The 16647-nt window shown below is 47.3% G+C and overlaps 1 protein-coding gene across 1 annotated transcript in view; it reads right to left on the bottom strand.

Moving 5' to 3' along the window:
• The window catches only part of LOC308288343 (semaphorin-4B-like), a 104754-nt gene that overhangs the window by 22527 nt on the left and 65580 nt on the right, over window positions 1–16647 (bottom strand). The window contains exons 6-8 of the mRNA XM_080729760.1: window positions 16290–16401; window positions 5860–5976; window positions 2467–2624 (exon numbers count right to left, since the gene is read on the bottom strand). Of these exons, the coding sequence (XP_080585886.1) occupies window positions 2467–2624; window positions 5860–5976; window positions 16290–16401 (387 nt within the window). The remainder of the gene's footprint in view (window positions 1–2466; window positions 2625–5859; window positions 5977–16289; window positions 16402–16647) is intronic.

The raw sequence follows: 16647 nt of genomic DNA, 5'->3' as shown, positions 1-16647 counted from the left end.
CATCACATGCAGGCATAATGTTCACTCATTAAATGATTGAACATTATGCTGTTCTGTTAAGAATTCTTGTGTTTGATGAGCTAACGGTTTACTCTATCCCTGTTTCGGTTCCATAATGGAGGTCAGATGTTTAGATAAATATATCTTCATTCTTTTAAGCATTAACAGTATTCACACTAAAACATTTTGTCCTGAAAATACTGGTGTTTAAATGAACCAATAAACACAATCGTCCCAGTAAACTAATGTGAATAATTGCAAGGTAAACTTTATAAAACATAAAAAAGAAATGTAATAAATAGTAACCTCTAATACGTTTACATATACTGGACTCAATGAATTTCACTACCAAAAACTTGTAGTGAGGAAGGACAGATATTTCACGACAGACGGTGGATGCTTACTCCATACAACATGCCACCTGAAGTCTATGTCCAATATGTTTATAAAAAAGGCTGCATTCAACCAGTCTGGGTGAATTCATAAATTGGTCCGGTGCCCCTACTCCTACTGTACTCCTACTGTACTCCCACAGGAAAACAATTCAAAACGATGTCAGCTGCGGACAAGAGGCTGCTGTGCTGCATTCCATTGAGATAATGGAGGTGTATTCTAGAGCAGCAGGAGTCATTGTGCCGTCGCTATACTGTAGTTCATCTGAAGAAAGACAAGTTAGCATGCTGAAATAGAAGCCATTGTTCTTGAATCAATAAAGAAAAACAACAACAAAAACATTTGAATTATTGTTTGATGAAAAGACCGCTGATGATGTCATCCGTAGACACATCTCCAAACCATCCACAGATGTACTGTAAATGGTGGCATCCTATAGTGAGTATTAGTGAGGACTCATATAGGATAGTATGTTGAAAAAAGGTGAGATGCTCCTTTAGGGGTTGACTCCACAGAAAGCATGTTTTTGAGCTGCCAGTGACTTTCTGCCATGCATTTCTATGGTGAAGACTCGCTGGAGGGCCAAGCGAGCGTCACGTTTCAGAGCTCTTTGCAGAGCCCTGGGTGCTTTCAAGCTGAAAACAGTTTCAACTTTTAGGAGAGGAGTTCCGCTCATTAATGTCACTTGTTTAGGCCGACCACATCAAACCGGAGGAGAAGAGTGACAACGTGGAACACTGTCCTATGTGGAAGATCAACGTGAGTTCGATCCTCCTGGCTGTGTCTGACAACGCAGTCATTTACAGTACGACCTGACCTTGAATCGTGAGAACCATGAGAAGTCCATGTTTAACGTTGGTTTCAGCTAGGCTATTTGTGCTGATGACACGACACGTCGACGCGCTGTGAGCTCGTATATCTGCTGTTTTCGTATATCTGCCGTTTTCGGAGGCTGGGTTGACATGCTTTGTCTGCACATAACATGGAGGGGATTTCATGCATTTCATACAGCCGGTAGAAGCACCCTAGAATAACAATGAGTCCCGCAGAGCGCCATCTATAAACGTGCAGCCGGTGGGATGGGTGCAGACGGGACGGGTGCAGCTGACATTGTGAGGGAGATTGAAGGAGGGGGGGCTATGTGGAAAGTATCAACCTCTTGTTTAGATACAAAGACCCAGCTGGTTGAACCCGTTTGTGGTTGAAAAACAGCTGCCCTCCATTTATAGCACGAAAATAGCTAAAATAGTTATTTTGTTATTTTATTTTAAATGCACAAAATAGGGACGCCAAGTTCAAAGTGGTTAAAATAGAATGTTTGCTAAAATAGAATTTGCTTCTGTATTGGGAAATGAGTACGCAAAAGTAATAAAAGTAATAAAAGTTTTGTGGTGCGAGTGGCTCAGAGGTAGAGCGTCCACTTAGGAATCTGAAGACTCCCGTTTTGATCCCCGGCTCTTCACTGTTAGTGCTAGAAGTGTCCTTGAGCAAGACACAGCACCCCTAACTGCTCCCGGTGAGCAGGTTGGTGTCTTGCATGGTTTCCTCTTATCTGCCGTCGGTGTGTGAATGGCATATTGTAAAGTACTTAGGATAAAGGCGCTATATAAATCGCCGTTGTCGGGTGGAAACCTTGTATGTCCAAAACCGTCAGTTTTGCATTTATCATTTGAAAAATTATTTAAACTAGTGAAAACAGACGATCTACAAGCTCTTGCTTGTGCTTGTAGATCTGCTGTTTTCACTACTTTTGTGCGACAGCCTTGTATGATGAAGCAGGGCTTTACTTTGCGAAAGAACGTACAAATTTGAAACTTGGGAGATACAAGGTTTCCACCTGACATCGATGAAATGCACCATTTACATTTCATATATTGCAATAACAACGTGTGGTTGTCACAAAGTCCCCAGGCACACCTGAACTTGTCCCATGGTGCACCAGTGTGCTGCCCTCCACACACACACCGTTAGAAACCACTGGATTAGAGGATAAGCCAAACAAGCTCTACTGTACTTAGACGCTGTCTTGCCGTTACGTGTCGCAACCGCGCCCCCCTCCCCCGCAGTTCTTACCTTACACACGCGAGCGATCCTCGACACAATGGTGTTGTCAAAGAAGTCAAACTCCTTCCCGGCCTCGCTGAAGAAGAAGTAGATCTTGTCATCGTCACCCACAGAGTTCCCTACTGGCTGGCTCTCCTCGATGTAAGCTGATCCCACAAAGGATGGGTCTGTACACAAAATAAAACACACACACACACACACACACACACACACACACACACACACACTTTGGTGTCAGGAGAGAGCATGCGGTGCCAAACAGGAGACTCTCATTACATTGTGCATCGCGTTTCGAGCACGCCGTGTAAGAAGAGGGGATTCGCGGCTTTCACTGAGGTTACACTGAGAAGGAATAGTTTGACACAAACAGCATCCCCCCCCCCCATATCATTTCAGTGATGGAAAGTAACTAATTATATTTACTCAAGTACAGTGGTGTAAAGTAACTAAGTACATTTACTCAAGTACTGTACTTAAGTACACTTGAGGTATTTGTACTTTACTTGAGTGTTTCACCATTTCCAATACTTACTCCACTACATCTCGGATCCGAATATTGTACTTTTACTCCACTACATTTATTTGAAAGCGTTAGTTACTATTACTATTATAAAACATACATTAATCCACTTTAGCCTTATTTTATACCTAGGCTATTTTCAAACATGTTGTACTTTTACTTTTGGTACTTTAAGTACATTTTGAAGCCAATACTTTCATACTTTAACTCAAGTACATTTTTAATTCTGGACTTTTACTTGTAACGGAGTACATCTACAGCGCAGTATTGATACTTTTACTTAAGTACAAAATGTGAGTACTTTTTCCACCTTTGCTCAAGTACACATTTCAGGTCACTTTACTCTAGTAATTGTACTATTTACTCCACTACAATTATTTGAAAACGTTAGTTGCAAGTTACTTGCAGATTTAGGTATTAATACCAAACATAGATTTAAACAATTGATCCATCATTTATACTTCATCTATACGAAAATAGCCTATCGGCAAGCTTTTTGATCGTCCATTTCGAAAAGATTTTGAACATTTTTGAAAACATTAGAAAAACACACTGATGACAATACTTTTGTACTTTTACGCAAGTCCAATTTTGAATGCAGGACTTTTACTAGAGTTTTACTAAAGAGGTTATCTTACACCACTGAACAGTATAATTGTACTCAGATGCTTCCGTGCATCAATCGACCCCAACAGATCAAAAGACAACAGAGATGTTTGTGAGCAAAGTGCAGCTGGTTGTGGCAGAACGCGCTGCCAGACAGGGATGGTTTTGAAGTGCATGTGCTGCTACTGATACGCGCCAAGGCTCGCCGCAATCAATGGTGTCAAGTAACTAAATTACGTTTACTCAAGCATTCTTCTTAAGTACTTTCTCCTTTTCTTGAGCATACAAAAAGGGCAAACCTTTTTACTTTTTCCCTCCATGTTTATTTGACAAACTGTTTGTTTAGTAGTTACTTTGCAGATTTAGAATCTGCAAAGTATTAATGAGTAATGAAATCTTTTTCTTTTTTTAAGCGAATGATGATGCATTTTGCATTAAGCAGCATCATATGATGCAAAATGCATCATCATTCATGCTGAATGAAAAAATATCTCAAAACACAGATTGAACACAAAAAATAACTCAGGATTGTGTTGATCGTGTCCCAAACAACAATAAAATAAGATCAGGTTGTTCCAGAGCTGAACTTGCCCTTTAACAGAAACTGTCAATTTCAGCAGCGTAAAAAGGACAATCTTTGCCCCTGAGATGAAGTGGAGTATAGGTATAAAATAAAGAATTAAAAAAATACCTACCTTACTGTACTACAATACTTGAGTAAATGTACTTTCCACCAGTGGTGTAAAGTAACTAAGTACTGTACTTGAGTACAGTTTTGAGGTATTTGTACTTTACTTGAGTATTTCCAGTTTTCAGTACTTTTACTTCTACTCCACTACATCTCAAAGGCAAATATTGTACTTTTATTCAACTACAATTATTTGAAAACTTTAGTTACTCGTTACTAGTTGTTATTAGATGTACATGATTATATTATAAAACATACATTAACCCTATTCTAAACCTAGGCTATTTGAAAATAACCGATCTACAAGCTCACAATGCGCCGCGATGCGACGCGTTGTGAGCTTGTAGATCTGCTATTTTCAAACATTTTGTACTTTTGGTACTTTAAGTATATTTTGATGCCAATACTTTCATACTTTTACTCAAGTACATTTTGAATTCTGGACTTTTACTTGTAAGGGTGCCCACACACCAAAATACCTATGAGAGTGGAATCCGCGTTCCGCCAATGCATTTCAATGATAAGGGAGCGTTTTTTGCAGAAATCCTCTGCTGGCATGAAACCGCTTCACTCTCATTGAAATGCATTGGCGGAACGCGGATTCCACTCTCATAGGTATTTTGGTGTGTGGTCACCCTAAGGGTGCCCTCACACCAAAATACCTAGAGTGGAATCCGCCATGCATTTCAATGAGAATGGAGCGTTTTTTGCCGAAATCCTCTACTGGCAAAAAACGCTCCATTCTCATTGAAATGCATTGGCGGATTCCACTCTAGGTATTTTGGTGTGTGGGCACCCTAACAGAGTATTTCAACATTGCAGTATTGATACTTTTACTCAAGTAAAATGTACTTTTTCCACAACTGCAGAGGGGGCAGTTACTGAAGAGCATGTGCTGCCACTGATAGGAGCCAGAGCTCAGCAGTCTGCATGCATTACAGCACCAGGCATCACTAATGATCACCACTTACTGGAGCTTATCTGTGCTGTGGAGGAGACCTAGCGGTTCTCAAACATTTTCATACCAAGGACGCCCAAATTGATATGCATTTAGCCACAGATGGCCGCAAAAAGTTAAAATGTTAAAAATGTGCTCTACAAACAAAAGGGGACATGTTGTGAGCTTGTACAGTCGATCAGTGGTTCTCAACCTTTTCAGGCCGTGACCCCCAAAATAATCATATTTTAACTGGGGATCCCCCACCCTGAAGAGCACTAAGAGTTGAGGAATTACATTTTGCATAACACGGTTCTATTGTGAAAATAGCAGATCTTGCGTTGCGAGGCGTTGTGAGCATGTAATTTCATGTAATGTTTAATTTGTTTTTTTAAAAAGTCCTTAAATTGTCACTTTAGAAGTTTGCATATACCCTCTGTACACTTAAACTTTATGTTGGTTTGTTTACTGTTGAGTGAGAAAACAATGTTTCACATTAAGCTAATCATCTGGGGACCCCCCAAAATAATTTGGGTCCCGACCCACAGATTGAGAGTAGGTTGCAGTAGATGTGTGGAGTAGACGGACACAGGAGGGGGAGAAAGGGACTGAAATGGGTCACAGAGTCAAGTAGAACAGCAGTATGTTCACCTTGCAGCCAGTTGAGAGAGTTCTCCGTCTTCAGGGCAGTGCTCTGGCCCAGGCTCTTATAAATGACCGGCTCGTTGCCCTGGAAGTTGCTGACAGTGCCACTGTACAGTTCACCGTCTGCAAAGAGAACAACAACAACATGTAGCAGTGAGTATATGACAGCCAGTGGTGGACAGTAACACATTATATTTACTTGAGGACTGTTGTGAGACAATGCAGGGGGGGGGGAAACACAAAACACACTCTAGCATAGGGGTCTTCAACGTTTTCAGGCCAAGGACCCCTTAACTGAGAGAGAGAGAGAGATGAGAGAGAGATGAAGCATACATATTGTATAAATGTAATATTCAGATTTTCATCGACTTGTTTGACAGCACTGTCATCAGTCTATGTGGGATAACATTTTTTTTTTTTTTTACATTTAGCCACTTCAAACGTCAATACTGTACATAATAAACTTGGTCTTTCACTTGGTCTGCTCTTTTTGACCTCTACACCAAACCGATTTGCTGAAAATAGCAGATCTAAAAGCTCTCAACGGCTCGCGCTGCGAGGCGTTGAGAACTTGTAGATCTGCTATTTTTGGCTAAAGTTCTCCTCAGTATAGGGATGCCAGGGTTCAAAGCTTTAAATTTAAAATAATTATCCCATCACACAAGGATTTGGTGGCCCCCCTGTAGGAACTCTGAGGACCCCCTGTTGAAGACCCCTGCTCTAGCATCATGTTTATTATGTCCTCATCTTCATTCAAATAGGATTCCTTTTAAAAAAGAATCTCTGCAAACAATGTGTTCCTGATATTGCTGCACTGTGAAATTCACCTGCCCGTCTAGCTCCATCAGTCGGTAGAGACTCTTTATCTTCAGCCCCATGTTAGTTAGGCACAGGTCTCATAGGACCACAATGGAAACAAGTCCCCAGGGCCTTTTTCGCGTTCTCCTTTTAGTGTTTCACTGTACCTCCGTGCTGTTAGTTTTGACTAATAAAGTATTCAATCAATCAATCAATCAATCAATCAATCAATCAATCAATCAACCAATCAAAACAAGTGACATAAACCAGTAAGACTCCCTAATCAGGAGACCGTCAGGTCGCATGTATCGCATGTATACACAATAATGTTGGTGGTGCTAGAAGAGGAGCATGTGAGAAATCAGGGGAAGTTGTGGTTTGCCAGCCAAGGTGTGTGTGTGAAAAGTTTGGCTTCATGGATAGGGGCAATGGTCGCAGAGATAAGAGTAGGGCCAAAAGTGTGACGTGATGTGACGGACAGACTGACTGAGAGACGGTGGAGGTTTTGATAGTAACTGCGACCTGGCGGTCGCATTGACGCGCGCACACGCACGCACGCACGCACGCACGCACACACAATCCTATGTGAAAGCATAATAAACATGAGTTTACTGTCAATATTCCAGGATGACCTCCCACTTGGGTAATGACGCCCCCTGGCGATCATTCAGAGAAACTACTTCAGCTCCCGTACTAACGTAGGTAGGAAGGGCCTGTCACTCAAACCGGAGTGACCCGCCTCCAGGCTATATAAGCCCCCGGAGGCGGAAGTAACATCCTCTTTTCACTCTCTGCGATATCACATTCAGATAAGTTGAAACTCAGCCTTTGTATTATTATTCTTCGCGCATTAGCCTAAAGCGGTGGCATTGGAGTCGCCCACCGGCGAGTGTTGAATTAACCCGTACTTAAGAATACTTATTCTTGTCCCGTCCTAAAGCGACGGTTATTTCCTTCTATAACAAAGGATTATTACTGCTTGTTCAGGCCTCCGCCGAAGCAAGCGTGGCATAGCATTAGCCGTTAGCTTGTTAGCTCGTCTGCTATTTGTTAACGTTAGCTACACTGCTTACCGCTTGTTCAGGCCCTGCCCGAATCAAGCGTGGCCTAGCCTTAGCCGCTAGCTTGTTAGCTCGTCTGCTTCTGGTTAACTCTATCTACAGTGCTTCGCCATGGATCCTCTGGCCTTCCTGCCGAGGCAATGTCCAGGCTGTCCAGGACTCATCGACGGACAGGATCTTCACCCTCTCTGTGTCGGCTGCATGGGCGTTGCACACGCCTTCTCTGCACTGAGTCCTCAGGGGAGAGCAGGACCTTTCTGTGACTTCTGCGTGGCCTACGACCACGATGTACTGGTACACCGGTTCTACCTAGCCAGGGCAGGCCTCGGGGCCTGCGCTCCACCAGGTGGGTCCACTGCTCTCAACCCCACAGCCCAGTCTTTCCTTCCCCAGGCGGCCCGCACCGTTGGTCAAGGTGCGGCGCTGCCTTCCGGAGATCCGTTTGGCAAACAGCGCGCCATTCCAAGTCAAGATGGCGCCGTGCTACATGAGACACCGCCTGCCGCGCAACCGACCGCAGCTAGCTCCACTGTCACTGGAGCTGGCGGGTCTGGTGAAGTCGCCGCTAAGAAGGCGACCAAGAAGGCTAACATCCCTCCGGTAGCCTTTTCCCCTTCGGGCGCGGTGCCCAAAAAGAAACGCTCGGATGTGACCGTCGGGGACGTTCCCCTCGACGTGAGCATCACCAAAACAGTCCAGACTTTCAGGCGAGAGTCGGACCTGAGCTCCTGTCAGAGCGAGGGTTCTGGTTCTGAATACTCTGGATACACGGCCGAGGAGGAGGAGGACTCCGTCGAGGACGATGGTTCTCGACTCACGGTCACAGTGAAAGGTAATGCCCCTGCGGCTCCAGCACGTCAACTGGACGCCGCAGGGAGCTCCCAGGCCTCCTCAGGCACCACTGCCCCTCCACCCGCCAGTCAAGCGGGTGAAGCGGGAGCAGAGGACGTCGATTCTGCAGCAGAAATGCTGGATCATCTCACGGTCTACATGAGAGCTCTGGCCAGAGTTGGAGAGGAGTTGCCACCTCCTCTCCCCTCTGAAGAGGCCGAGGATGATGACGAAATGCCCGGGCAGGAGCCTTCGGTTCCCGCCCCGTATGTCCTCTCCAGGCTGCCGCTGGTAAAAGGTTTCACCAAGGCCCTCCATTCCTCATGGAAGACACACAAAGACCCCAGGAAGCTGCCTTTTTCTGTGTTGGATTTGGTGGGAGGTACGGAGGCAGGCATGTCCACCTGCCCTAACCTGGACCACCTGTTGGCACAATCTTTTCTGGGTTCCGTCAGACCCCAGTACAAGGATGTAGGCACGGCTAAAAACGGGCCGTTTGTCGGCCCCGTCGGCACCAACCCGCCGGGGTTCACTGTCCTGGAGGACAAGCTGCAGTCGGACAGGGCTCGTAACGCCTACCGGTCCGCTGCTCTGGCCGCTAAGGACCTGAATCTGATCCAGCTCTTGCTCGCTTCCACCAAGGACCTGGTCAAAGGTCTGCCCACGGGGGAGCACACAGCTGAACTGAACACTTTATTTGACATCATGCTGAAGGTCAATTGGCATGCGGTTAAGTGGATGGGCAGGTCCATGGACTACAACCTCCAGTCTGAGAGAGCCCGCTGGCTCGACTATGTCGACCTCGAGCCTAAGAGGGACGTGGGCGAGAAGCCTCTAGGTCCTCGCGGGGAGATGTACAAGTCTCTCATTAACATGGAGAACAGTCCCACCACCCTCATGGGTGGGGGCTTGGAGCTGCTGCAGGGTAGAGTTACCTTCTTCAAGGCGGCTAAGGACATCGTCGAGTCCACCACAGTGCCACAGGAAGAACCGCAGCAAGCTAGGAGGGCGTCCCGCTCCTCCCGCGTCAAGGAAAGGGGCCGCTCTGCTTCTTTTAAGAAGCACTCGTCTTCCTCCAGGGGAGCCTCTGCAGCCAGGGCGCCTGACAGGCCCCGCAGCAAGGTTGTGGTTCCCGAGCGCGCTCAGCCGCGCCGCCCGTCCAAGGATGGCAGGCAGCAGTCTTCCTACCGCGGTGGCCGCGGTAGGGGACAGCGCAAATGACACTCGGAAGAGGGGGATTGTGCTGGGGCGGGGGTCCGAGGTGTCTCTCGGTCCCCCTCCCCCCAAACGAGGGCGTTTTTCTGTACCCCGTGTCGGGGAAATGAAAATGTGGAATTTGATGCCTCCTGTGTCGACAATAAATATGTTGAAAGAGCAAAGTCTGTCTCTGTCCAACTCTCTCGCACTAGCACAGACGACCCCATCGTGCATGCCTCCTGTAGTAATGATGAAGTCCTGTCAGGACTCGATAATCAATCACAGGTTTTATCGGCAACCAGTAATGTTAATGTCAAACAATTATGTGGTTCCTCAAGCGCGCGAGTGGGATATCCCTCGCGTCGACAATATGACTCCTTTATGCATGCCTCCTGTAAGAATGATGGAGTCCCGTCAGGACTCTTTAATCAGTCAGAGGTTTTATCAGCAACCAGTAATGTTAACGTCAAACAATTATATGGTTCCTCATGCGCGCGAGTGGATTTTCCCTCGCGTGAGCGATGCTATGAATTTAACCTTGAGTCAGAAATTCTGTCGGCCTACTATGAGCCCGGGTCAAGGGACAAGCATAAAGGCCTTAGAGCAGGTATTAAACGTAAAAGTTCCTCTCCTGTCAGGGGAGAATGCTTTAGTTGTGGGCGAGTCTGTTTATCAGTCGAATCGCTTTGCTCTTCCTGTCGCTCTATCGAGCGAAAACCGAACGCTTCCGGTTTCACCGGATACGGATTCGCTAGCTCCCCGCTTCCGGTCCGGCCGCAAAAAAGCTCCGCTAGTCAAGCGGTACAATCAGAAGGTGTTCCCGCCTTACGGCCTATTGAACCCCTGCGCTCCGCATCCGGGTGTTCCGGATACGGATACGCAGGTTCCCCACTTCCGGTCCCGCCGCAAAATAGCTCCGCTAGTCAAGCGGTACAACCAGAAGGTGTTTCCGCCATGCGGCCTATTGAACCCTTGCGCTCCGCATCCGGTCGTTCCGGATACGGATACGCAGGTTCCCCACTTCCGGTCCGGCCGCCAAAAAGCTCCGCCGTCACGGAAGCACAGTGGTGGGGTTTCTCTCGCTCAAAACACGCTAGCACGCTGCGCGCGCCAGTGGAAGTTATGCAACCCGAGCCATTGGGTATTTCGAACGATAACCAGGGGTTACAGGTTACAGTTCGCAGACATACCCCCGCTTTCGAGCAGGGTTATTCATACCAGGGCGCGTGGTTTAAAAGCAAGTCTTTTGAGAGAAGAGATCAGCTCATTGCTAAGCAAGGGTGCTATAGTGGAGCTGGACAGGACCCAATCCCGCATGGGATTTTGGAGCCGTTATTTCCTGGTGCCCAAAAAGGGGGGGGGGCTACGTCCCATCCTGGACCTAAAGGCACTAAACGTGTACCTGAAGAAATACGTTTTCAGGATGCTAACTGTACCCACCATGTTACGGTCGGTCAGGCAAGGGGATTTCCACTGTTCAGTGGATCTGAAGGATGCTTATCAGCACGTCCAGATTTATCCCCACGCAGGAAATTCCTACGGTTCGCCTTCGAGGGTCGCCTGTACGAGTATACAGTACTCCCTTTCGGTCTGTCACTGAGCCCGAGGGTTTTCGTGAAAGTGACCGAAGCAGCCATCGCCCCGCTGAGACAGCAGGGCGTCAGGTTGGCGACGTACATCGACGATTGGATGATTTCAGCGAGCTCCGCCCACGAAGTGGCGCGTCACACACAAGTGGTTTTGGCTCACCTGAAGGCCTTAGGTTTCATAGTCAACCACGGCAAGAGCATGCTGACTCCAGCAAGTCGTCTTACATTCATTGGGGTCCTTCTGGACTCATCCGACATGTCGGCCCGTCTCTCAGAGGAGAGGGTGGACAGGTTTCGGGAATGTCTCGACTCCTTTCAAGTGGGCCAGGAGGTCACTTACAGGAGTTGCATGGTACTGACGGGAATGATGGCTTCCGCAGTACATCTGTTGCGTTTGGGCAGGTTTCATATGAGACCTTTTCAAAGATGGATGTTATCCCTCGGGATCCCGCCCTCCTTGAAGTACAAGAAGGTTACGGTTTCCCCTTCCTGCGCGATCGCCCTGTCTCCGTGGCTGGTGGAGGGGTTCCTCACCAGCGGAGTCTCGATTGGCGAGGTGGTTTCCCGCAAGTCGATCACGACAGACGCCAGTCTCAGTGGATGGGGAGCCACTTTCGAGGGGCGCACAGCGCAGGGGCTTTGGCCTCTGGAGATGAGGGGTCGTCACATCAACTATTTGGAGTTGATGGCTATACTCCTGGCGCTCAAGCATTTCGAGCCTTGGATTTTGCATTGTCACGTCCTGGTCAGGACAGACAATACGACGGCCATGTTTTATGTCAACAAACAGGGGGGCCTGTCGTCGTTGCCACTGGACCGTCTGGCTCGAGAATTGACGGTTTGGTGCTTGTCGCGCCTCAAGTCGATCAGGGCCTTACACGTCCCAGGTCTCCTCAACAGCGGAGCAGATCTCCTGTCCAGGGGAGGTCCTCGCTACGAGGATTGGTCTCTCCACCCCAGGGTGGCGAGCCAGATTTTTCGCAAGTTCGGTCAGCCAGTGGCGGACCTGTTTGCGTCAGCGGAGAATACGAAGTGTCCGTTGTTCTTCGCGGTGAAGGGCAGTCCTCCCTTGGGGTTGGACGCCTTAGCGCACACGTGGCCGAGAGGTCTACTGTACGCGTTTCCCCCCTTCGACTTAATCCGACCCACTCTGGAGAGAGTCAGGAGGTTCGGTCTGGAGATGCTCCTGGTGGCTCCCTACAAGGGCACGTGGAGATCGGCGATCGCCCCTCTCCTTTGCGAACCGGGTTGGCAGCTGCCTCAGTGCAGGGACCTGTTGAGTCAGGCCAGGGGGGAGATCTTCCACCAAGACCTGCAGGTCCTAGACCTGTGGGTTTGGCACGTGAAAGGTTAAACCTGCTGGCAGCCGGTTTTTCTTCTGAAGTGGTTGCTACCATTCAGAGTGCTAAGGCGCCCTCTACGAGGGCGTCTTATGATGGAAGGTGGAATGCCTTTGAGGACTGGTGTGAGTCGCGTGTTCCACCTGTGGTGGCTCATGTGGCGTCAGCCCAGGAAATTCTGGAATTTATGCAGAACCGCTTGAAAAGTGGTCTGGCATTTTCTACCCTTAGGGGGTATTTGGCGGCTATTAATGCCTGTCACCTGGGGGTGGCGGGCAAGGCACCTTCTAAAGTCCCGGAGGTCATCAAGTTCATGCAAGGAGTTGAACGTTTGAGGCCGGTGACTAGGTCTTTGTTCCCAGTTTGGGATCTGCAGGTGGTTCTAGGGGGCCTTTGTCGGGCTCCCTTTGAGCCGCTTGTAGGGATGCCTTTGAAACTTTTGAGTTTCAAGACGGCTCTTTTGCTGGCTTTGGCCACGGCTAAAAGAGTTGGTGACCTGCAAGCTCTCTCGGTGTCTGCGGAGTGCATGCAGTTTATGAACAATGATCTCAAGGTGTTGCTCAAGCCTCATCTTAAGTTTGTTCCTAAGAACATGGTGGTTCCTAAGGAGCCTGTTGTTCTTCTGGCTTTTCATCCTCCTCCGTTTGTCTCGGTGGAGGATGAACGGCTGAATTGCCTTTGTCCTGTCAGGGCATTGAAGGCCTACTGTGACAGGACTGCTGGTTCTAGAGCTTCTTCTCAGCTCTTCGTGGAAATGGGCAATGTTCTTGTCAGAAAGCCGGTGTCTAGACCCACTCTTTCGAGGTGGATTGTGGATGCTATTAGGCTGGCTTACTCTAGTGCGGGTGTGGAAGTGCCGGCGGCACTTAAAGCCCATAGCACTAGAGGTGTGGCTACTTCGTGGGCACTGGCAAAGGGAGTCTCCGTTCAGGAGATTTGTGTTTCGGCGAATTGGTCTTCGCCTTCTACCTTTGCAGCCTACTATCACCTGGATATCGAATCCTCTTCGCTAGCGCATTCGGTTCTGGGTGCAGTTGCCTCCTCTACGTCATAGAGGAGTCGGATCTTCCCCTCCCACAGGTGGGCATGTAGCCACCTGGGGTATTTTGGGGGGACCCTGTGTTTTCCTTATATAGTGTGTCTTACTTATAAGGCGGACTTGTCCTTTTCATTTAGTTGAATGAGGCGGACTTCGGTCTGTCAGGGTCTCTCTTTATTTTCTCATGCCTTCACACCCAGGTCCGGTGGGCCTGGGACCTTCTGGGTGATGGGTCACGCCCGTTTGGGCTGTGCTCACCCGTATGAGGGGTGTGTGGGGGTATGAGAGTAGGTTGTGGCTTAGAGGGGAGTTTAAGAATCCCAAGTGGGAGGTCATCCTGGAATATTGACAGTAAACGGTAGGTTCCGTACGGAACCATTGTTTACTTAGATATGGAAGGATGACCTCCCACGTAATGCCCCTCTGTTTCACTGAATGTGGCAGAGAGTGGTATTAAGAGGATGTTACTTCCGCCTCCGGGGGCTTATATAGCCTGGAGGCGGGTCACTCCGGTTTGAGTGACAGGCCCTTCCTACCTACGTTAGTACGGGAGCTGAAGTAGTTTCTCTGAATGATCGCCAGGGGGCGTCATTACCCAAGTGGGAGGTCATCCTTCCATATCTAAGTAAACAATGGTTCCGTACGGAACCTACCGTTCTATTTAGGTCTCTCTTAAGTGCACTAAAGAGGAGTTAGTGGGTTGATGGCTTGAGTAGAGACCACCCACACTAAGGTCTCACAGGGGTCTCATTGCCTCATCCATCTTCATGTTTTATCTCGCTCAGTGTTTGACAGTGGTGGTAGAAGTATTCAGATTTTTACCAGCAATAACACGATGCGATGCGACCCATTGTGAGCTTGTTGAAATAGGGTTTAATTGGTTGATGTATGTTTTTTGCACTAATAATCTAAACCTACAAAGTGACCAGCAACGAAAGTTGTCAAATAACTGTAGTGGAAGAGTAAAAAAGTACAAAGTTACTTTCCACCACTGGTCAGAGTTTGAGCTGTGTGGGTTGGTCTGTAAAGTAGGCGGTTGAAACAGTGGCGGTACAGGAGCAGGTGTCCTAATGAGCAGGGGTGTCGCACCAAATTCTGGGCCCTGTGTACATTAACTATTGAAAAATAGCAGATATACAACCTCACAGCTCGCACCGAGTGCCGCGTTACAAGCTTGTAGATCTGCTATTTTTGAAAAATAGTGATTTCAAATCTTACGTTTGTTACCACTGTTTCTGTCAGTGGTGCTCAAACCTTTTCATTTGAAGGACCCCCAAAATGATATGTACAGGTATTTGGCCACAAAATTTAAGTTACAAATTTCCACTTAAAAAATATACATATTCAAAGATTTGCACACATTTTCACGACTTTTCAAAAATAGCAGGTCTACAAGCTTGTATGTATATATCTGCAATTTTTCAATAGCTAAAGTATAAAATAATTAAGGCCCCTACACCTTGGGCCCTTGTAACTCAGTCCCACTTTTCCACCCTGTGTGACGCCCCTGCTAATGAGGACCCATAGAGCTGAACATGGTCAACAAACCAAACATGAACTCCTCATTAAGAGAACCCATGCTGGCTAGATCAAAGTGACACATGGAAACATAGTTTCAATGCTCTTCTCTGGCCCCGTCCCAGACAGCAACACGACTAACTGCTGGATATGGTCAGGGGAAGCACTAAATAAAAATGCAATCCGGAACTTAGTTTAAGAGTTGTGAGCTTGTATATCGTCTTTGTCGGGTGGAAACTCGACAGAAAACTGTCCAAAACTGTTACTTCTCAGAATTCATATTCAAAAGTAGTATAAGTAGCAGATCTACAAGCTCAAAACGCGGTGTAAATTTACGAAAAAACACAAAGAGTTGAAATATGGAGATTTTCTGCAGCAATGATATGTGCTATTTGTGTCCTATAGGTTTCATGTGATATTAAGCTACTGCATACAGACTACAGTATGATGATGGTGGATCTGTACTCTTAAGGCCCATTCATACTCCGATTTTAGGTGAGTAGCTAGAGAGTAAGGGGCGGCAGTGGCTCAGGGGTAAAGAAACCGTCATTAGAACACAGAAGGTTCCCGTAGTGTTCCCAGTTCGATCCCGGGTTCGAAGAGTCCTTGAGCAAGACTCGGAGTCTTGCTCAAGACTAGTTGCTCCCGGTGAGCAGGTTGGTGCCTTGCATGGTTTCCTCTGCCATCGGTGAATGAATGTGTGTGTGAATGGGTGAGTGTAATGCACAATCTATGTAAAGCACCTTGGATAATGGCGCTATTTATTTATTTCGAGTAGAGAGTTAACATTATGTAACTCGTGGTGAGTAGCAACTCATCGCTCACCCCGATACATCTCTCTGCTTTTACTGACAGGTTGGGTGGGCGGTCCCACTGGTTTTACAGGTATTGGTTTTGCACATCTGAACCAGAGGGAGGCGGGGTCAATTCCTTAAGGACATCACCTAAAAGTATGATGGCCTCCACTTGTTATCACCATTTAGGTGATAAGGTTATCACCTAAAAGTTGAGTTGCTACTCACCTAAAATTGTAGTATGAATGAGCCTTTAAGGTACTACATACCGACTATGATGGCGGTGGATTTGTACTCTGGGTTGAAGGGACAGCGGCTGCGTCCGTCCTCCATCAGCACCTCCCCCGTCTCGTCTCTCTCCAGGGTGAACGTCGACGTGTTCTGCCAAACGCACAGAGAATAAAACATCACATTCGCTGTTGTCGGGTGGAAACCTTCCATGTTTTTTCCCCCCCGTTTTTTATTTCAATTAATTAACAATTAACCTAATACAAAACATAAAAGTTGAAACATCTACGTAACATTTCAACTTGTTTTAATTTATTGTTTTCTTAAACTCTCTCTGCTCTACATCATGCTACTGCAACGATATAACAGGACCACTGCTGTGGTTGGGTGGGCATATGG

The sequence above is a fragment of the Nannobrachium achirus genome, assembly GCF_963921795.1.
Source record: "Nannobrachium achirus genome assembly, chromosome: 7".
Classification (NCBI taxonomy): Eukaryota; Metazoa; Chordata; class Actinopteri; order Myctophiformes; family Myctophidae; genus Nannobrachium; species Nannobrachium achirus.
The sequence above is the reverse complement of the archived record's forward strand: the minus strand, read 5'-3'. Positions and strand labels throughout refer to the sequence as shown.